Here is a 22,608-nt window from a genome sequence, read left to right as displayed (position 1 = left end):
GTAATACCAGGTAGGGATTAACAGTTTTATAAACAAATTTATCATCTGGAAAGGCCCTGTTTCCAAGAAGTTCAAATCACTTAAGAGACAGCTATCAAATGAATTCTGACAATATCCCCATAAGGAAGGAATGATTATCTTTCTTTTCAAAGGGTGACCCTTCTCACCTATTTCAGTGAAGAAAATGCCATAATAGAAGATGATGAAAACACTGTCAGTCATGTTTTACATTAAGTTGGCCTGTTCTTTTGTGGTCAGAGATAGCTGGTAGAAAGGGACGTCTTTCCTGTCACTACTGCTTCAAAGATCCCTCATTAATCAGAAATGAAGGGGAAAACATGACTATATTACAGAGGACATGCTTTCTCTTCAAGGCCATCCTATGTAAAAAGTTGTCATACAAATCTGTCTCATCTTTTTTTCCTCTGAGACATATAAAATTTGCCATGGATACAAAAAAGAAAACTAGTCTCCTGGATTTTTCTCTGACCTGTGTCCACCTGAAAACTGAATCATTAGATTATATATAAGCCATCCTGGAGTTCCTCATGGAAGGCAGAATGATAAAGTCCAATGAACACTTAACTTGGAATCTGAAGACCTCAGCTAGAGTTCAGTCTCGTACTTATTAACTGTGGTGTATCTTTGGATAAGTCATAGCCTCCTTATCTGTAAAATGATTATTGTAACATTAGGCTAGATATCCCACAGGGTAGTTGTGAGAAAAAATTCTTTGTTGACAAAAAAAGTGCCATGGGTAAGTGAGATAATATTATAAACATATTTGTCTACTCTGTGATAGACTTGTTCAGATCTGAGATGTGTCGCCTCACAGAAGCCTTGGGAACTGTCTCTGTTGGCCTGCCACCTTTAGCTCACCTATAATCATTCCCCTGTTCTGGGTTATATGGCAGAGGTTCTATGTGGGCACTTTAATGTTGCCAGGATATGGACATACTCCCTTGCTGAAAAAGTGGGAGATTAACACCTGGTTTGAAAATTCTGGAAGTAGATAAAATATTTTGCTTGTGCTTTTGCATTAGTTAGTGAAATGAATGCATAAAGGTTGCCAAAGATATTTGTGGTTTAATCAAATCCAATTTCATAATCTGAAAGAACAATTAGTTACTACCTAACTCACTGCCTAATACTTTTTTTTTGCTGCAATAGAACTCATTTTAAAGTTTTTAACTGTCAAATATAAATAAAACCGAATTGCAAATCTGTAGGATGATAAAGAAGCTGAATTCCTTCAGCTGTATTCTGTTCACTACATCTGGCCATTTTCCATTATACAAAATTTAAATCCCATAGTTTCATGTACATTATGTGCTATTTTAATTGATCTCCTTTGGATCTCCAGCCATATGCCTAATATTACAGTATGTGGATTTGCATATAAGATTTCATTGTTCCCATTTGGCGACACACTGCCTCTAATTGCACCAATCAAGCATTTACAACATTATAGCCCATACAGAAACCTCTACAGATATGATATGAAAATGTCTAAAATGATTGAAAATTTGCACATTGCACTAGTCCAACTATCTTTGGGTCTGATGGTAGTCATCATCCTCAAATTACACTATCTGTAACCACCAAGGTATTTGAAACAAAATTCCCAAACTTTTGCACCAGTTTGTCATCATGTTGATTCCATTGTTGGTCATACTAAAGGCCTCCACCTAGATTTTGGCTAGAACTTCAAAACAAAGATAATCTTAGACATATTCCTTTAGAAGATGAAATGTCAGAAGAACATCTGTGCCTCTGAGGATCCCTTACAGGCCACAGACTATTTCCCAAAAGTCATTGAGTGAGGTAATGCCTGTTAAAAGCCACTGGAATTGTTTTTGCCCTTCATATCCTTCAAGGACTAATTAAAATGAAAATAATGAATCATAGTAAATCTTTTTCATATCTTTTAAAATGTTATTTTGTAATATAATAGTATTTATTTGATAAAATATACTCTCACACAAAAGAAGTTCAAGGAAAATTCACTTGAAAAATGCATTTATAAGGTGGAAAAAATATTTAATTCTTGTCATTCCCATCCAAACAGTCTTCTTTCTCTGCCACCTCTTGTATTTTCTAATACTCATACTTCAGTCAGGGAAAGTGATGCATTGAAATGAAATGCAAGGTAGTTTCACAGACAGTAAATATGCATTATGGAATTGAAATCTACTGTGTTAGAAACATACTATGCTCTTTGAGCACATATTTTATAGGAAGTCCCTATGAGCTTCTTTATGAGTAATATTCATTGTCTGGAAACCATTTGCTGTTCTTGGTGCTGAACTTAGTGACTGAAGACTCATGCAATATTCACTGTTTTTGACACATGCAAGTTTATGTCTTACAATCCAAATGATTTAGTTAAAACACATCTCTGCAGTTAGGGAGATAGTCAGTTGCCAAGTATTCTACAAATTAGGAATGAAGCATAGATTACTGAAAAGAATGGCTTCAACACTTGTTGGAAATATGGGTCACGGAAATTTTGAACTGAAAAGGATTTATGGTTCACTGATTCCAAGCCTCTGTTTTTTGGGTGAGGAAACTGAGACTGGAGAGGTGAAATGATTTGCCTAAAGCAACACAACTAACAACAAATCCATGACAAGAAAATAAAGATCCTGATTCCCAGTTCATCCTTTTTTCCACTATGTATTAGGCAACTATTGTTGGTAAAGTGCTTGCCATTCTTCACAATGCTATTTTCAATAAAGAAATAATTTGTCTTACGCACTTAATCTAATTGCAGTTTACTTTAAAAAAGGATACAATGGCATGTATTAGAAATGCAATATCTTGACATATTATTCTACTGATAGATATTTTCACTTACCTTTTCAGCTGACTGAGCAGTGCCAAAAAATATTGGAATGAAGGCAAGCCATACTATACAGGTTGTATACATAGTGAATCCAATGGGTTTGGCTTCATTAAAATTCTCTGGGACACCCCGAGTCTTGATGGCATAGACAGTGCATGTAACCATGAGGAGAATGCTATACCCCAAGGAACAAATGATTTGTAGATCTGTAATGTCACATTTGAGTACTCCTCTGGCTTGATCAGGGTTTATTGTCTTGTGTTCATCATAATCTATAATAATATTCGGTGGATCAACCCCAAACCAAATGAAAACACCTAGAAGTTGGACAGATATTAAACTGGAAGTGATTGCCAGCTGTGATGTTGGGCTTATTAGCCTTGGTGCTGTCACTGATTTCTTGCCTTGCTCAAATATACGATAAATGCGGTTTGTTTTAGTCAAGAGAGCAGCATAGCTTATACACATGCCCAAGCCCAGGAATACTCGCCTGAAGGAGCACACTGCCACATCAGGTTTGGCGATCATCAGGAAGGTAATTATGTAGCAAAGAAAGATTCCTGTCAGCAGGACATAGCTCAGCTCTCTTCCTGAAGCCCGGACGATTGGAGTGTCATTGTAACGAATAAAGGTAGCCATTACAAAAATTGTGGCAATAATCCCAAGCATTGCCAAGAAAACAGGGATAACAGCCCAAGGTGAGTGCCATTCAAGTTTCACAATGGGGATATCCTGGCAGCCAGTACGGTTTTCATTTGGTCGCTTATCATACGGACAGTGTTGACATGTCATCTCATCAGATTGGTACTGATATCCATCACATGGCTCACAGGTCCAACAGCAAGGCGTTCCCTTCTGGGTCTTTTTCTTTGACCAGGCTTACAAGGCAAAGTGCAGACTGATGATGGGATTTCTCGAACTCCTTTGCCCCACTGCATATCATCTATCTATAGCACAAAAAATATAAAGCAGAAACAAATAATGTTATATAACAGATATTAAAAGAAATATAGGAAAGTGAAAAAAGGAAGATTAAAAAACAAATTAACAAAAATCAATCCCAGTATAACAACATGGCTTAAATTTCTGAAGTGTCAAAGATTTTATAGTTGTTAGTTTTGACAAAAAAAAAATACATGCCAACTGTCTCTCGCAATATCCTATTAGCATGACTGTGATTGCTAATATAATTTACTACAACAAATTCTAATCAATTATAATTAATTCTAATACTCATCTCTAGGGAGAAATAAGACTATTACTGAAATTCATTAATAGCTGGAGGTCATTGATTGAGAACATATGAATATTTTACATGAGGATTAATATGGCCTGGAAACCTTTAAAGGAAGGTTGGCCACTTTTTTACAGAATGTAAATTAACAGGTAGAAGGCAGCACAAAAATGTTGAAGTTGAATTTGACTCAGTTTAAGAGGAGACTTACTACTTTTATTGATAAAGACATTACAAAACTCTAGAGTGAAAATAAAGCTATGAAATGTAGACACAAATACAAGTCTTGTATGTAACTAGGTTGATGTTTCTCATATAATTTTTGCTTACACAGCTACATTTTTTTTCTTATTTAATCATTTAAGACTGTGCAATAGGTGGTTTAATTTTCTGGGTCCCGGTAAGGCATCTTCCACTGTTCCTGGCTCAGCTATGTATTATTGGTCTATCAACATAAAAAATAGTTATATCTGTTAGTTGGTATTGAATATATAAAATAATTACGCTGGACTGTATCTTTCACCTTTCTCATTTTTCACCTGGTTGGAGAACTTTTGGATCTGGACGTAGGAACAGTGGAAGATACCAAACAAAGAAAACTATCCTAGAAGTTGGTAAAGGGGTTGAATGGCCAGTGATTGAATTACACAAACATGCCTGCAAGATCCAGTGGTCAGTGCCCAAGGTCACACAGCTAGTGACTGTCTGAGGCCAGATATGAATTCAGGCAGATAAGTCTCTCTGGCTCCAGGCCTAGTACTCTATTCATTGTACCACCTAGCTGCCCCATTAATGCTTCATATTGTCACCTTCATTTTACTCTATAAAAGTTACCACGTGCTAGAGGATCAAGTTTTATTACCCTTTATTTTAATCCAAATAATGTTGCAGGTTCATATTTCAGGAAATTATTGAGAACCCTGAGAGTGGAAGTGTGGTAGGGAGTTGCTAATTGGATTTAGATTTAGGTCACACACACACACATTGGACCTGTGATTTTATTGGTGCAGGGAACTCCCAGTGAGGAAATTCTCAAACAAGTACAGACCTACATCTCTTCTGAAACCTAGTTTTAAAGAGTTGCTTGGGGTCAGTGAGAGGTTAAGTGACTTGTTCAGGGTCATGTGGTCAGTAGGAGGTGATCTTCTTGGCTTCAAGCCAGGCTTTCTATCCACTATGTCATATAGCCTTCAAAATTTTAATAAGCCTTGTAAGTTTCTCATTTGAACTTGAACTAGATCCTCAAGAAAACTTCTGAATATGAACTCATTTGACTAAACATGAAACTTGAGTCAGAACAAACAAATCCAACAGACATAAAATAAAATAATTTCATTCTATATATCACTATTTCTAAGATATTAAAGCACTGACCATATTCCTAAACTCATAAAATTTTTAAAAATTAAGGAAGAATGGATGTGTCATATTATGAATATAAGACTTAGAGACAGTTAAACCCAAGGAAAAAAATAGCAAGGTATTATTAACACAAACATTTTCAAAGGTCAAATAAAAAGCTTCATTTAGCTATACCATGAAAGAATAAAAGAAAAAAATCTACAGAAAAAAATCATTATTTAAGAGAAAATTCTCTGTTTTCAGCAGTAGTGAAAATTGATGTTTCAGATGATTAAACTTGATCTATGGGAATAAATGTAGAGCTCACCCAAATATAAAAAAACAAATTAGCATTACACATAATATTTTATAGCCAATTTTGAATGATGCCAGCTCACTCTTTTCTCTCTGAGAAAATAAAAGGCCCAGCTTTGTAGATCAGCCTTTTTTCCCCTTTCCAGCTTATCAAAGTAGATGGGAAAACTGTATTCACAAACATTATATTGAATGATTACTTAATTTGTTTTCAATTTTCATTTAAAGCAGATCTTCACTCAATTTAATTGTATGTATTAAAATCACAAAGCTACCCCATGCTCCAAAAAGCACACAAAATAATCTATTTTCTCTGCCAGAAATACAAATTTATTTGTATATTTGCTATATAGGCTATATAAACATACACAAACACATATACTACTGAGGAGATAAAAATGTGGGCCATGTAAAATATTTTCAATCCATTTTTATTATAGGAATTTAAAGATGACTTGTGTAATTGTGCTTTGGATCTGAATCTGAGAGGCAGAAAGAATAGTGGGTAGAGAGCCAGCATCATAGCCAAGGTCTGGGGACAAGTCTTGCCACTGACACATTCTACGTAAACCTGTGTAAGACACTTAATCAGTCAGTGTTCTTGGCAACTCTCTATCAATACAAGTTGGGAGCTCCCTAAAGCAGTGAAATCATAGGGCTGGTCTCTAGCCCTACATGCATGTCTACACACTTCTTTGATGCTTCAATGGATTGGTGAGTATATCAATGTGGGACCTCACTCTCCACGTACAGGTCATAACTCATATGTACTTTCTCATCTTGTACTTTATTACCCAAGTTTTTCTGTAAATCCTCTGTAATTGATCTGCTTAAAGCACAGGAGACTTTCCTCAGGTTCCTTTAATAGGCAACTACTGAAAGGTTTTGAGTAGGTGAGTGACACAGATTAGACCAGTGTGTGAGTAAGATTAGTTTTTCATTATGTGAAGTATAGATTGGACAGGTAAGAAAAGAGATGAACGAAAATGAATCAGTAGGCCAATGCAATCATGCAAGAGAGGCAAATGAAGCCATACTTCAGAATGCTGGCAAATGGAGTTAGGCAAATGATCTAAAATGGTCAAATGCAATATACATAAAGAACATCTTCTGGTTCATATGCAAGAAACCGGTCAGTTGCCAAAGGGACACTGCCTAGGTATAGAGAATTACTTAGAGACATATACACAATCATCTTTAGTGTCCACTTATCCCTGAAAGTTTTGTAGCATAGGTATTTACCCTGGGGTTTTTGAACTTGCATTTATAATATCAAGCTAACTGTATTTCAATAAGATTGGTTTCATATGTAATATCATATTTTTATATTACACATTTAAAAACATTCTGAGACACGTTTCAACAAAGTGCCAAAGGGATTCATCTCTCTCTTTCTGTCTGTCTCTCTCTCTCTTTCACACACACACGTATACACACACAGACACACACACATACACAGAACTTTGGCCTATGGTAACTCAAGTATCAAGTTTATTTATTTTCATTTACATTAAACAAAATAAACAGAATAAGCCTATAAGGTGTTTAGGCATTAGGAGACCAAGAAGATTCAATAATGTCAACTTTTTAAAATGAAGATAAATTAGTTCTAATTTGAACATGTTTCTTTAATTCTGTTTATTTCAAGCCAGAGTGAATGATATTAATAAATTTAATAGCCCTCAAACAGTTCTTTAGATTTGGCCATTAGACATGTAGCTATTCTCCAACAGGCACACCTGGCTACAAATGGACAGTGACTATATATGGGCTATAGATGAGAGACAGTTAGCAGAGCTCAAATTGACGAGGAAGTAAAAAAGAATTTTTAAGTTTCCCTTCCTCCTCATCCACAATCCTAATAAAGTACCCATTTATGAATTCCTTGTCTTAAGCTTTGGAGATCATGAGGTTAAAAAGTGAAAAATGAAAGAGGATAGAAATGTGAGATGGAGGGAAATAATTTCAGAGTTTTTTTGTATGTGTGTGTATGTATTTGTATTTGTGTGACCCCAGCCACTGTAACTCCCCCAAATTGTAGGTCTACACAACTAAATGCTTATTGGATTTCCACATGGATATTTAACAGTTAAAACTCAACAAATTCTTACAAAGAGAGCTGCTATAAATATTTTAGAAGATATGGGTTCTTTCCTTATTTTTCCCTAATCATCTTTGGAAACATACCTAGTAGTGGTATTGCTGTGTCAGAGGGTACAATAAAACTCATCTTACCCCACCAAACAAAGAAACAAATAAAAAGCTAAGCCTGTTGTTGTTTAGAGGTTCATATAAGAAGAGGAAAGGAATTAAATTGTATATATGAACATATATCTTAGGTAACAAGGGTGAAGATGTCACAAGGAAGGTAGGATAAAAGGGCTCGGAGAGGTCAGCAGGATGAGATATCATGTTTAATTTGGGGAAGCATGAATCAACCTGGCTATGTTGGCTACCTAAATAGCCAAATTGGAAAAACTTCCTTATAGACAGAGATGAGGATGCAGAAAAATTGTTGCTATACTAGCCATGTAAAGACAGCCTTCATCTCCACAAGAAATTGAGAATTATTCTAGTAAGAATGACATGGTCAGTCACCTCTATGTGGCTAAAATAAACTTCCTCATTGACTATTTGTTCATTGATTTATCACATGTTATTGAATATCGCCTCTATATAAGGCTTTGTGCCAATTGCTTTGGGGGCTATAATAATCTAAAGCACAATACACTCTTATGATGTGCTGTTCTCTTACCACTCTTTTTGACTCTTCAAATCTAGTTAAAAGGGGATGATCACAAAGGAAGAGTTCACCACCAATCTGAAAAAATATCTATTAGAATATGCCATGGTATGTATGAGTGACTAGAATGAAATAAACATGTGCCAAGTACTGTGCTAAGCCCTTTACAAATACCTCATTTGATTCTCACAATGACCCTGTCCCCATATAGTTGAGGAAACTGCAGCAGGCAGAAGTTAAGTGACTTGCCCATGGTCATATAGACAGTAAGTACTGAACTCAGGTCTTCCTGACTTTAGGCCTAGCCACTAGTCATAATCCACTATGTTGGGCCAGCTGCCCAACTGCGACTGACTGACTGCCTACCTGAGTTAAATGAATGAATGAGCATTTATTAAAACAGTTGCTATGTCCAAAGTCCTTGCTAAGTCCTGGGGATGAAAACAGAAAAGGCAGGTCCTACCTTCAGAGGCTCAAATTCTAACAATAGGATACAACATAACAGAGAAGGTTTCACTTCCAAATTAGATAGGAAAGCCCTATAGTTCTTAAGGCATAGGAGTGAAGCAGAAGGTAAAGCAACTTTAATGTTACTTTTATTAATAAAACCACATCAGTTTCTGATGCTGTATCATTTGACAGTGCCAAAGTCTTTGGTGACAAGAGCTTTCTTTTTGAGGTCTTCAATAGCTGCGGCTGAGGAAAATGCTGGGGCAACCATACACGAATAGGACACTATCAAGTTACATCTCCACAAGGATTGCTTTTATCCAAAATAATCATTATGGATGTCAGGCTGGAAGCAGGGCTCCTGATCTAGATAAGGATTGGGGGTTAGGGGGGCGTTGCTGTTATTTCCAAAGCTCTCACTCTCAGATTCCTAGGCTGTCTCTACCATTATCTGATTGGAAGTGGTGGTAGAGGGAGTTTGACCTGCCTGGCACATGCAATTTCCTTTCTCTCCCCTGAGATGTTTATGTAGGTGGTTCCCATTCTCTTCTTGTCCCTCTTTTTACCACCACCCTACACACCAGCATCTCATAAATTCCTCTTAAGGGAGTTTCTCAGAAATGTTTCATTAGGTCATTTATTTGTAACTAGTGGGGATTTATTTTTGTTGTTGCTGTTAAGTCATTTCAGTAGTGCCCAACTCTCTGTGACCCCATTTGGGTTCTCTTGGCAAAGATACTGGAGTGGTTTGCCACTTTCTTTCCCAATTCCTTTTACAGATGAGGAACTGAGGCAAACAAAATTAAATGACATGTCCATGGTCACACATTTACTAAATGCCTGAGGTCAGATTTGAACTCAGGTCCTCTTGACCTCAGTGCTGGCACTTTATCTACTGTGCCACTTAGCTGCCCCACTAGGGATTCTTAAAGGATGTCTAATCCAACTCCCTAATTTAATAGATGAGGAAATAGGGGGACAAGGAGGTTAAATGACTTTTCCAAGGAAATACAGGTCATGTCAGAGGCAGGATTTGAACACAGATGCTCTAACTCCAAGATTCCACACTGTCTCTTATTTATTCTTCTTTGAATATACAAAACTTACAAACGGTTTTTAGAAATCCTTGAATCACATGCCAATTCTATGTTCTACTTCAGGAAAAGGGCTTCTTTAAGTAGTAGCTATATGATCATTTAAATATTACTGGAAACCCTGGACAAGAATAACTAATATTTATATTTTGGTTTACAATTCCATAGAATTTTAGACACATTATTTTAAATGATTCTCAAAACCCTCAAATGAGATGAGCGGCAAAGTCATAGCTTCTTCATTTTGTAGATAAGAGAAATGAGGCTCAGAGGAGGAAAAGTGACTTGTCCGGTATTACATTGCCATTTTGATTATTAGTCTAAGGTTCTTTCTGTTATGTTAACTGCCTTGACAAAGTTGAAACTCTTCTTCCACCCAATTCTTCTTTATATTGATGGACCTCTTGATATGCTACAATCTTCTTTTTAAAAATACATATAGTTAAAGAACATTCATTTATAATGGGGAAGAAGAGGGAGATATTCATTTGATTATGGAAGGCCTTTTCCCAGTGTTCTGAGGACATACTGAAATCCCTGTGACCTGTGATTGTCCTTCCGCAGAAGGACCTATTTCTATCCTCTAGTTTCTGACTAAGAACTTAACTGTGAAAAGACTACTGGTCAGATAAACTCTATGGCACACATGCCTGGCACAAAGGAAGATTAGGACATGGTTCCAAGAGAGACACTTACTCTAAGGAAAGAATTGGATGAACAGTACTTCACTCCATGAAATAAGATCCAATTTGCTGTTTGAAATAAGTTTATACAATGTAAGCTAGGGACTGGGCTCTCTGGACATTAAACCAAACACTGCAAAAATCCATTACAATTGAACAACATCAGTTTTCCCTTATACAGATTTGTTCCTTCTCTCACCTTTCATGTATTCCTGGACATTTTCTACATGCAAGACAATTTTGCCTCTCAGAAAAATCTCCATTTGGTATATCCTCTTAGCATATTTCCCTAGCTTACATAGTAAACAAAATTGGCTGCTATTTTTATGGTACATTTCTTCATAATATTATTTTTACTTATTACAGCTCCAATAGAATGAGCTCATTTAAGAATGCTTCCTCATTAAAATGCCATTTGTTCATTAAAATGTATTTGTCTTCTATAATTTAGCGATAGAGCTTTTTAGGAAAAATAAGCGCACTGGAACAATTTGGAATGTCAGGTTAGGGAAAGGAGTTTTATTTGGGCTTTAGAGGATCCAAAACTAGCAGCACCTTGTCTGAGAAATACTGCAGAATTTAAAGTTGCTTTAAATTTTTACACGTTTAATAGAGAGCATGACCAGACTGTGAAGAAAATTCTATATGATGATGAAACTTCATTACATGTGGTTCTATTAATTCCACATTTTTATTAGTATGAGAGATGTACAATTCATGAGGATGTGATCTAGATAGCCCTGTAAGCCCAGGAATATCAGTTATTTTATTCTACATGATGTTGCCTAGATCAAAATTGTTTGTCAGTAACATCAACACCTCATAACCAATACCCACTGTCATATCATGAAACCCTCTGTTTTTAGAGACATATACTGGATAATTTAATGTGATCCAAACGAACGCTTAACACTCAGGGGCATTAATTCCCCTGAGTGTCAGTCCATTTACTAGCACTACATTACTTCCTGCTACGTGTATAACTGTTTTCCTGTGGAGCTAACTGCCCCCTCGAATGTTGTTTTGCCTAACATTCTGTTTTCATAGAACCAATGAACTAAATCTGTACAATTAAGAAGAAGGGCACATGTTCCTTCCCTGAAATATTCAGGGACTGGAACCGCAAGATAATGATGAGTAATTGTTGGCTTTGGGGCACAATAAAATGCTAAAAAGGCAGACAAATTTATCTGCTTTGGCTTAATGGTTTGGCCCATAGCGAATCTGGGAGTATTCTTATGTACAATAAGATGGGCTGAAGGTCCAGCAATTCTTATTTAGGATAGTATTTTAAGTTTTACAAAGTTCTGTCTTCATTATAACCTTATAGGTTAGGTAGTGCCAACATTACCACCCCCATTTTATAGATGAGGAAGCTGAGATTTATGGAGCTAAAATCACTTGTTCATGTTGTTACAACTAGAAATGTTGGAGCCAGCATTTGAAATCAGTGCTCCTAAATCTGAGTCTAGCTTAAAAAAGGTTTATTAATATTAATGGCAAAAAAAAGTATTAGTGTAAAGATTTTTAATTAGGGAAGTTGGGTGAGGTGGAGATAAGGAGTTGATAAAAACAACCAATAAAGTGTCTTAATTTCAGTAGGTTCAATTAGTCTATCACTAAATACTTCTAAAGTACCTACTGTGGTTGACGGGCTCTCCCAGAATAGGTGGCAGGGAGACAAAGAAAAAACTTCCTGCTTTCAAGAAGGCCATATTCTCTGGCTGTCCTCCATTCTTGGAATACTCTCACTCCTCTGCTCTGACTACTGACCTCCCCAACTTCCTTTAAGACTCAAATAAAATCCCACCTACTAAGGGAAGCCTTCTCCAACTCCTCTTAATTCTGATGCACTCCCTCTGTTAATTATTTCCTATTTATCCTGTATATAGTTTGCTTTTTATATATTTGCTTACATGCTGCCTCCTCCATTAGATTGTAAATTCCCTGAGGACAGAAACTGTCTTTTGCCTCTTTTTGCATCACCAACCCTTAGCACAGTGCCTGACAAATAGTAAGTGCTTATTAAATATTGATTGTTAACTACATGCAAGATTATATGGAATAAATTATATAGAATAAATATAAAATAACTATAGAGTAATTGGGAGGGCATGAGGAGTTGGTGACATAATAAAGGCTTAGTATAGTGAGTCATACTTGAGCTTTCTATTGAAGGAAATTAGAGTTCCTATTCTTTTCCCTACAGATACATACTATTCAAGTCCTTTTTTTTTATCCTAACTCCAATTACTCTGTCCAATACAATTGTATTTCTTTATAAGTATTTTATAATTACAGCTAATCATATATTCACATTGGCCTTCCCTTGATTAGATAATGAGTACAGTTTGTGCTTGAAAACATTAAAAAAAAATCAAAAACCACAATCACTACTATGCAGGCTTTTTTTCTGGTTGTTTCATTAAATTGGAATCAAACAATGTTCTTATGAACACCATGGCTAGCAAAGGAAGACAGACCATGGGTAACAGAAACCCAGAACTTCATTCTAAAAATAGCTTCCTGTTCTCATCATTACATGTCTTGGAAGAATTGCTCAAAAGAATGAAGATGCTTCTTCTGGCATCTTGTGAACTTCTGGAATGAATGCCATTAATAGTGACACTTAAGAATGAGGATAATTAGAAATATGAGGCCCATCTACATTGTATGCTGTAATGGAATCATCATGCACTGTCTTTTCTGATGATATAACATTAGGGTACTGACTCATCCATAAATACCCATGGATAGGGCACCCTAACTGCTAGAAAGAGGCTTTTTAGCAACAATATGTTTCTCAATATTTTTCCAGTATACCAAATTGCCTTATAGAAGAAAAGAACTGTGGTATATGACTGCAAGTGAGTAGACTTCACTTTTCTCAGTTTAAGGTCATTGCTTTCAGGTCTAAAAACAGTCTTTGATTCTGTGACTAGATCATAGCATTTAGGCCTTTCAGGAAATATTGAGTTCTTAGAGTCCTGAGGCTCTTAACCTGGATGTCTGTAAAATTATTTTTTTAAATATATTTTGCTATTTCAATATAGTTACCTTGGAAATTTGTGTATTTAATAACATTATTCTAAGAAGGGGTCCACAGGCTTCACCAAATGGATGCCCAAGGGGTCTATTTGACAAAAAGGTTAAGAACATCTGTTCTAGTCCAACTATTTATTTTAATGGATGAAGAAGCTGAGACCAAAAAAGGCAATTATTTGCTAAGACCACATGGGTAGCAAAATGGCACAAGCAGGATTAGAATCCAGGTTTTCTGCATCTATATCAGGATGTTTTTCTAGGCAAGCACAAATAAACAGCTCTTATGAAAACTGAAGTCATAGAATTCAAGACTGTCACACCTAGAAGGCACTTCAAAGGATATGTAGTCCAACTCTCTTACTTTAGAGAAGGCACTTAAAAATGCTTGTTGTTCTGCTTGGCTTAGAGGTGAGCAAACATCTCCTTTGAGATCAAATACAAACTCTTCCATGTGACATTTAAAACACTTCACAACTTGGCTCCAACTTACCTTTGCTAGCTTATCATACCCTACCTTCAAACAGTCTATTGTCTGGCCCTATGGCCTTTTGGCTACTGCTCACACGTGAAATTCTATTTCCTATCTCACTGTCTTCATACAGGCTATCTGTCCTCCATGCCCAGAATGGATTCTCTTTTCACCTGTAATTCTTAGAATCTCTGTTTTTCTCCATTGCCCAACTCAAGTGAAGTTTTTCCTCATCCTTTTGGCAGTAGTGCATTCCCCTTCCCCCCCAAAAAAAAATCACTTATTTTTTACTTTGTATATATTTCATATATACTTAGATGTATATAGGTTGTCCCCCTGGATACAGTGTAAACTCCTTGAGGATCATACTATTTTATTTTTATCTTGGTTTCATCAGTGCCTAGCATATAGTAGGCCCTTAATAAATAAATGTTTGCTGATTGTCTTATAGAAAGGAACTGGTAAAATAGATAACCTTGGGGTAAAACATTTTCCACTAAAGTTAAAAAATCCCAGAAACAGAAATAATTCAAAGTATAGCATAGCCATATTAGAAATCAGAGAGAACTTTCAGGATCATTCAGTCCAAGAGTAGGTTAGTTGGTTCCCTGAGAGCTGGGTGTCTTTATTTACTTAGAAAATTCCATAAATGAGAAGGTAAGCAATGCCCTTGAGAATTCTTTATATGGAGCCTCCAATATCTACTTTGATTTTAAATACTACACACTATAACGGCAAGAGACATATGATTCCCAATATCATTGCCACTAAATCTTCTCCTAAACTGTCTCAGCCATTCATCTTGTTTCCCACACTTGAGACAACTTGCAAATTGCTTTACACCCACTCACCTGGGGTGAGTCAAGATTTATGCCAGGTGAGTGGTAGAGAATGCTGGGAGGGGTGTGTGTGTGTTGTGTGTGTGTGTGTGTGTGTGTGTGTGTGTGTGTGTGTGTGTGTGTGTGTGTGTGTGTGTGTGTGTGTGTGTGTGTGGTGTGTCCTGAATTGGATGAAAGAAATTGTTTTTTAACAGATTTGGTTGGAATGGATAGTACCATAATATATTTCCAATCACACCTGGTCTATGGTCTTTTTCTTTTATTTAGTTAGCCCTTTTCTTCTGACATTTCTTTCATTACTAAAAGAAATGAAAGGAACTCTTCCATGTTAATGCTTACTCTTCTAAAACACAGTGCAGCAGTGGACAGAATGCTAGACTTGTAGTCTGGAAGGCCTAACCTCAAATCTTGCCTCGGAAACTTGTGATTTTGGGACCCTGTCTAAATCAATGAACATTACTAAGTTTCAGTTTCATCTTCTATAAAATAATAGCTCACACATTAGAGAGTTGTTAGGATTTAATCAGTTGATAATACACCCTAAAAACCTTAAAGCTTGCTACATTGGTGCTGTTCGTTCTCCTTTTCCTAAGAGGATGTCATGGAGTTATGTCTGTACATGTGTGAGTTGCTTTTAAGTGAGGCAGAGTTACACAAAATCATTAGGCTCACTCTTTTTTCCTGAGTTACCAAAGTCTAGTGTCAAGACAACAGTCAGGACAAGTGCAATAGCCCTGGATGCAGTGAATGAATTTGATGTCTTCGATGTCTGACTAAGCTCTAAATGCTCCACAGTGCCTGCTTAATTCTGTTGCCATCCAAACCACACCTCCCCAATTTTCTACAATAATAGAATGACATAGTTTATTAAGTGCTTTGTTTAAATATGAATGAACTATATCTACAGCATTCTTTTGACCTACATGTGTAGTATCACAGAAGGAAATATATTTCATCTGGCATAATCTGTTCCCAATGAAGCCATGATTTTTTATTATCAGTTTCTTTTCCAATTGTGCAACTATCTCCTTCATAATCTATCCTACAATTTTATCGAGCACTGAAGTCAAGTTCACTGGCCTGTAGTTTATGGACTCAATTCTCTTCCATTAAAAAAAAATCAGGTCAACATTGGGACTTAGCCAGTACTATAGTGTCTCTTTTATTCTACCTCACCTCTCAACTCTTACATACAATGCCTTAGAAATCACATGTACCAGTTCTTTTAGTCAATGAGGTATAGCTAATTTGATCAAGGTTATTTAAATTTATCAAGGACAGTGAGGCATTATCTTATTATTTCCTTATTTGTATGGGTATCAGCTCCATATTAGCCATTTGTGTTTTCTCTTTTTTATTCCATTAGCCTTGAAAGAGAAAACAGACATAGAATGAGGACTGGTAAGTTCTGCTTTCTCTTTTCAATTATGAGCATTCTATCAAGCCAAAGCAAGGCTCTTCCTCTTACTTTGATCCTCTTCTCCTCCCCCACAACAGAGCTAAAAAGAAATATCTGCCATCTTAAGTTCATTATGAGTTTTAACATTTCTGACATTACTATTACAAGACTTGCAAAGTTTTTGTTACCTGAATTTGCTTTAATTTACTAAACATATCCTTTTTAAAAAATTTAAGTTGATTAGTGACTTTTCTGTGCCTCCAGAGTGGTCACTTCAGACAAATCCTACTTTTCTTGAAAATTAGAATTGGCTCCCTTTACATCTTCAGAATTTCCTTGTTGAGATTTTTTCTTGGACTGACTTCCCCAATACATTTTTAATCCACCTGATCATAGATGTACCGAAATACAGCCTCATAAAATCTAAGACAGATGTTAGACTATGCTCTGCCTTCTTCTGCTCCATCACAAGTTCTAAGAAGTTGTATCCACTCTCTTTCAATAGTCCCATCAATTCCACCCTACCAACAAATTCCTATATGTTGGAGAAAACCAAGCATAGAAGAAAAACTCCCATTATTATTTCCTCCACATGTTGAGGGATTGTAGCTTAAGAAATTATTAGCTTTTCTGCTTTTGACAGATAGTGAATTCCAATATATTTCTGGGTAATTTAAGTTCTTCATATTGGGGAGATTTCCCATCTCTGCTATAATTTTTGATCTAGTTCCTCTTTCTAAGTGGTCTATTAAAATCATATGGCAATATCACTCTGTCCCTCCATTGATATTCAATCAAGAAATGGATCAACAAGCATCTATTAAGCACCCACTATATGCCAGGCACTGTACCAGGCAATTGGTTTGAATACAAAGACAAAGAATTAAAAATCCTATTCTCAAAGAGTTTACCTTTTACTGAGAGAGACAAGATTTGTGTCAGTATATGCATCATAAGCATAAAGAGAAAATATATAAATGAGCACAAGTTTGCAAAAACAAAACAGAGATTTAGCAAGATCAGGAATGGCTTCATGTAGAAGCTGATGACTGAGCTGAGTCTTGAAGGAAGACAGAATTCTTTGTTGCAGAGTTTAAAACAAATGAGGTGGGGGTGAGATTCATTACATATGGTAGAGGAGGATGGCCATTTCAAAGGCATAGATATAGAAAACGCAGGGCCAAGCATGAGGAACAAAGAGAAGGCTGGATTGCAAAACATGAGGCAGGGCAGGATTTCCAGCATCACTGCAAGAAAGAAAGGCTGGGATCGAATATTAAGTTCTTTTGAAAATGAAGTTTGACTCAAATTTTCTATCCCGTACTTCCCTCCTCTGGTTCCTGGATCTCCTCACATGAATGTATTTTCTCTTCCATTTCATCAATAAGTTGCTTTATTGTCTTTTGTTTTTTCATTGCCTGGAATTCTCCTTGAATATTTCTTTCTCTCTTCTCCCAGACAGCCGTCTCTTATAGTAAAGGATTTTTTTTTTCAGAGAAGGAAAAAGAAGAAAATGTTGGGGTGGGAGGAGATGTTCAGTAAGACCTATCAAAACATGGAAAGTCTGACATTGTATTCAATGATTTAAATCTGTGGCCACTGACATTTGCAAAGAAACAGAGATCTCATCTTTGGGGCCCAGCTTATTTATAATTTCACAATATTCAGTTTTAATAGTTTGGTGGTAACTATTCTTCTCATTTACATTGTTGCAGTCATTGTGTACGTTATTCTCCTATCTCTGCTATTTCACTTTGCATCAGTTCATATAAATCTTTCATGAGTCTCTGTATTCAATACATTCATCATTTCTCATAGACTAGTAATATTCTACCATATTTGTGTAACACCATTTGCTTAGACTGAATACATTTTCTTAATATACCATACTACCACCTTCTTTTTTATTTCTTCTGTATTTTAATAAATATGGTAAACTAATTTTGAGCTATATTCTAGTCATATTATTTTATTCTACCAATCCTTAGTTTTACCTATTTAAATCATATTTTCTTTATTGTGTTAGAATCTCTGACTCCTATTATTACCTAAACATTGTGCATTTGTGTACAGACATTTGCATATCAGATTATTGCTGATTCCTTTCTTGGATTTTATTTTGTCCCTTAAAGTTCTAAATATCTCAATTGCTATTCTTATTTTTATACTGTACCCTAACTTTATGGTAATCTAGCTTGATGGATATACATGGGCAGATGCCTCCTTCTCCTATACTTTTTTGGTTTAAAGCCCTTCTGATTCAATTTACCAAAAACCAAGATAAAAAAGTAAATATATTCTCACCAGTCTCTTTTAAAGAATATTTAATCCCTGGCCAGAATCCAGTCATTTCTATATTTGAAGCCATAGTCTTCAAATCTAAATTCCATTTTAATATACATTTCTTAGCCAGCTGTTCACTTCTCCTGTCAGTTTTTCTCTTCTGTGAGATTTAATTCCAATGGAAAGCAAAGATAAAATATTACTTCTGTACCAGTGGTATTCACTTTTTTATCTGAATTTCATCTTTGCTAATGCTTTCCAGGTCATTCCTGGCAGTATCGCTTGTGCCCAAGTGAATCTCAGAGATGGGTAGTAGTCAGCAAATTTTACAAGTTTTAGGAGGTTCTCCATTGTATTTGGGATTTGTGTCCCTAGGAGGAAATACACTTCTCCACTCTAGCTGTTGATAAATAACTGACTCAGTTTCCCTGAGGAGGGAGTCACCAACCAACAGTAGCCTTAACTTCTTCCTTCAGCAGAACCTATATTCTAGCCCCAAGTCCACTGCTTTTTTCTACTCCTTCTACAAGAAATTTCTAAGTAATTTCTTTTTGCTTAAACATCACAATTGACAGAGAGCCTAATGTTACAGAGGTAAACATCAAATTATATTCCCCAGAATACAATGATTGGGAATCATCTTAGGTAAAAATAGGACTTTGCTTTCAGCAATATCTATTTTCTCTTTCAATGCTATCTTTTTTCTTTCATAATCATGACACATCCCTTCTGACTCAGTGCTCTGGTGTTGGCCAATGTCCGCCAACTAGAAATCATCCTCTCTGGACCTCCTACCCTTTTTAGTCAGTTCCAGTCATCACATGGATCATTTCACAATGGAATGATCTGAGAAGGAACTCAATCTCTTAAGTGATTGCCTGGCTAAACTGACATTTTCTAAGAATTATTTTAAAGATCTTTAAAAAATTAGATAAAATATTAAGTAATATTTTAGATTTTAGATATTCTAATATATTATCTTATTTTATATTAAGATACTACATATCTAAATATTTATATATTAGATATTTTCCAGTATTTTATTTAGATTTAAAATATATTTTAGGTATTTGTGTATTTATTAGATGTTAAAAAGCATATGTGATTTTTAACATGGGCTTTCTGCCTTAAGTAATAGGAATTACTCAAAAGGTATCATAATTGCAACTGCTGACAAGTGGAAGCAGATGCCTTAGATGGTGGTATCTTCCCCATTAACTGAAGTCATTGAGTGAAGGTTACATAAATGTTCTATGGAAAGGTAGCAGAGGGAATTCTTGCTCAATTATAGGTTGGACTCATAAGTAACTTCAGCTTATGTGATTTGGGGAATTTTGATTATGAGTAAAACTAGTAAAAAAATAATGACATTAAGCAGGTAAGGTTTTTATAACCATCAGATTCTACCATATAACTTAAGATACTTATTTTAATATTAGTATTAAAAAGTGATTTATGTGTGTTGGTGATCTTCCACTTACTTGCTCTGGGACCTTGTTTAGTTGTTTTTCTCTCGGTCTATTTCATCACCTCTACAATCATGGGGCTGGATTCAGTAACTTTAAGATTTTGTGCATCTCCACCATTATAACAGGCATATAATGACAGCTGCATCAAGGTTTACAAAGCACTTCCCTGATCTGCAGAACAACTTTAGAAAAGAACTACAATTTTTAATGTCCTCATTCTGCAGATAAGGAAAGGGAGGCTCAAAGTAGATAAGTATCGCCCACATGGTAACATATCTAATAAGTGTAGAGAGATTTCAGCTGAGCATTCTCCTAGTTCCATGTCAAAGTCTCTTTTCAATAATTATTTTGCAATATGCTTCAACCATTTAATTCAATCTAACAAGTGTTTATTAAGTAACTACTATATGTCAGATATTTTACTAGGAATTAACAAAGACAGAAGCAAGACAGTCTCTGCCCTCAAGGAGACTGCATTATTCCGGGATAGGAGAAAGGAAGGGATTCCAACATATACACAGATAAATACATAAAGAACATCTACAGGAAAAATATAATGTAATGTTGGCGGTGGAGTTGGGGAAGTGGAAGCACTAACAACCAGGGTGATTACAAAAAAAAGTGTCCTGTAGAGTTAGGACATGTTTGTAGGAGGTTGTAGCTTAGGTGCATTTTTAAGAAAGCAGGTATATTCTAAGGTGGAGGTAAGTAAGGAGAGCATTCTGGGCTTGGTGAATAGCCAGTGAAAGGCACAGAGGAAGGAGGTATCATGTTGTGTATGGGGAACAGTAAACAGTTCAGTTTAAGACGTATATTTATCATCTGGAGAGTGTCCAAAAGAGGATAACCAGGGTGGTCAAAGTCCTTGAGACTATGTCTTATGGGGGCTAGTTGCAGGAAATGGAGAATATGAGACTCTGGAGGTTAATACCAAAGATAAGTAAGGCACCAGAGAGAAAGCACTCAGATAGCTGCCCTTGACGAAATTCAATGTGGATAGATGCAGGCCAGGGCAAATAGGTAGTGCAATGGATAGAGCCCTGGGCCTGGACTCAGGAAAACCTGAGTTCAAATTTGTCTTCACACACTAACTAGCTATGTGACCCTGGGGCAAATCACTTAATCTTATCTGCCTCAGTTTCCTCACCTATAAAATGAACTGGAGAAGGAAATGGCAAACCACTTCCATATCTTTGCCAAGAAAATCCCAAATGGGATATCAAAGAGTTGGACAAGACTTGAACAACAACAAGATTTGAGCCAGATAACAACAAAATTCAATGATTCAGAACTATGCAAATAGCTGGGCTCAAAGAGTCATAATTACTAGATCACTGCCAACTTAGAAGGTATCCTGGGGTGTGTATTTGATCCTAGGCTATTCAGATTTTTTTTTTATTAATGGCTATCATCATATTTGTATATGATAGGCAGCTGTATGGATTAACTGATTTACTGGATTACACAATCAGGATCGAAAAGCATACTTGCAGCCTGAAACAATGGGCTGAATCTAAGGACAACACAACAAATCAGCTTCAAAAGAAGAAGATAAGAGTAGCTTGATATTCATTTTTGTTTTGTTTCCTCTTCCCTGGGGTCAGGGAGAGAAGATCTGAGGATATTCAAGCTCATTAAGATAGCAGCTTGATGTGGCAGCCAAAAGAATGAATGCAATCTTGGGCTGCATAGCATTATGAATCAAGACTTCATAATCCTGCTGTTTTTCTGGGTCAGAATCTATCTGGCTCATTTGGTTTAGTTCTAGTACTGGGCTTTTTAGGAAGGAAATGGATTTAAAAAAAGTTCAGCAACTAGAAGAGTGAATGTCCTCACGTGGATAGCATGTAAGGATCACTTGGAGGAATTGTGGACCTTTAGCCTGGAGAAGACAATGATTGTGGGTCAAGGGCAGGTGGCATAGTTGTCTTCCAGCCTGTGAAGGGCTGTTTATGGAAGAGTGATTAGATTTGTTCTTCTGCACTCAGAAGGGAATTAATAGTAATGAAGGGAAACTGCACATGCAGATTAAGAAAAACAATAACTACAATAATCTTAAAATCCTAACACTTAGAGCTCTCCAAAAAGTTCCAATGGGCTATGCTATCATGGAAGAGAGTGAGTTCTACTCCCTGGAGCCTTTAATTAAAGGCTGGATAATTATTTGTGAGGCATGCAGTAACTGCATTTCTTTTGGGGGTATGAGTTAGGCTAAATGACCACTGAAGTCCCTTCCAGTGCTGAAACTGATCATATAAGGTAACTAATGGCACAGCCAAACCTGAGGGAAATGAACAAGCCTAAGGCAGTGTGGCCTATTTCTCATGACAATGTCAAACCCCAGAAAGTGTCATTAGTTATTGTCATCAGGAGAGTGATATCACCTTCCACCTGTCTAT

At 36.2% G+C, this 22,608-nt stretch overlaps 1 protein-coding gene across 1 annotated transcript in view; it reads right to left on the bottom strand.

Annotated features, from left to right (window-relative positions):
* The window catches only part of GRM7 (glutamate metabotropic receptor 7), a 960,751-nt gene that overhangs the window by 214,223 nt on the left and 723,920 nt on the right, over nucleotides 1–22,608 (bottom strand). The window contains 2 exon segments of the mRNA XM_020973801.2: nucleotides 2,858–3,714; nucleotides 3,717–3,792. Coding sequence (XP_020829460.2) covers nucleotides 2,858–3,714; nucleotides 3,717–3,792 — 933 coding nt within the window.

This window comes from Phascolarctos cinereus, unplaced genomic scaffold (genome assembly GCF_003287225.1).
Source record: "Phascolarctos cinereus isolate Bilbo 61053 unplaced genomic scaffold, phaCin_HiC Scaffold_4;HRSCAF=312, whole genome shotgun sequence".
In the NCBI taxonomy this organism is placed as follows: domain Eukaryota; kingdom Metazoa; phylum Chordata; class Mammalia; order Diprotodontia; family Phascolarctidae; genus Phascolarctos; species Phascolarctos cinereus.
The sequence above is the reverse complement of the archived record's forward strand: the minus strand, read 5'-3'. Positions and strand labels throughout refer to the sequence as shown.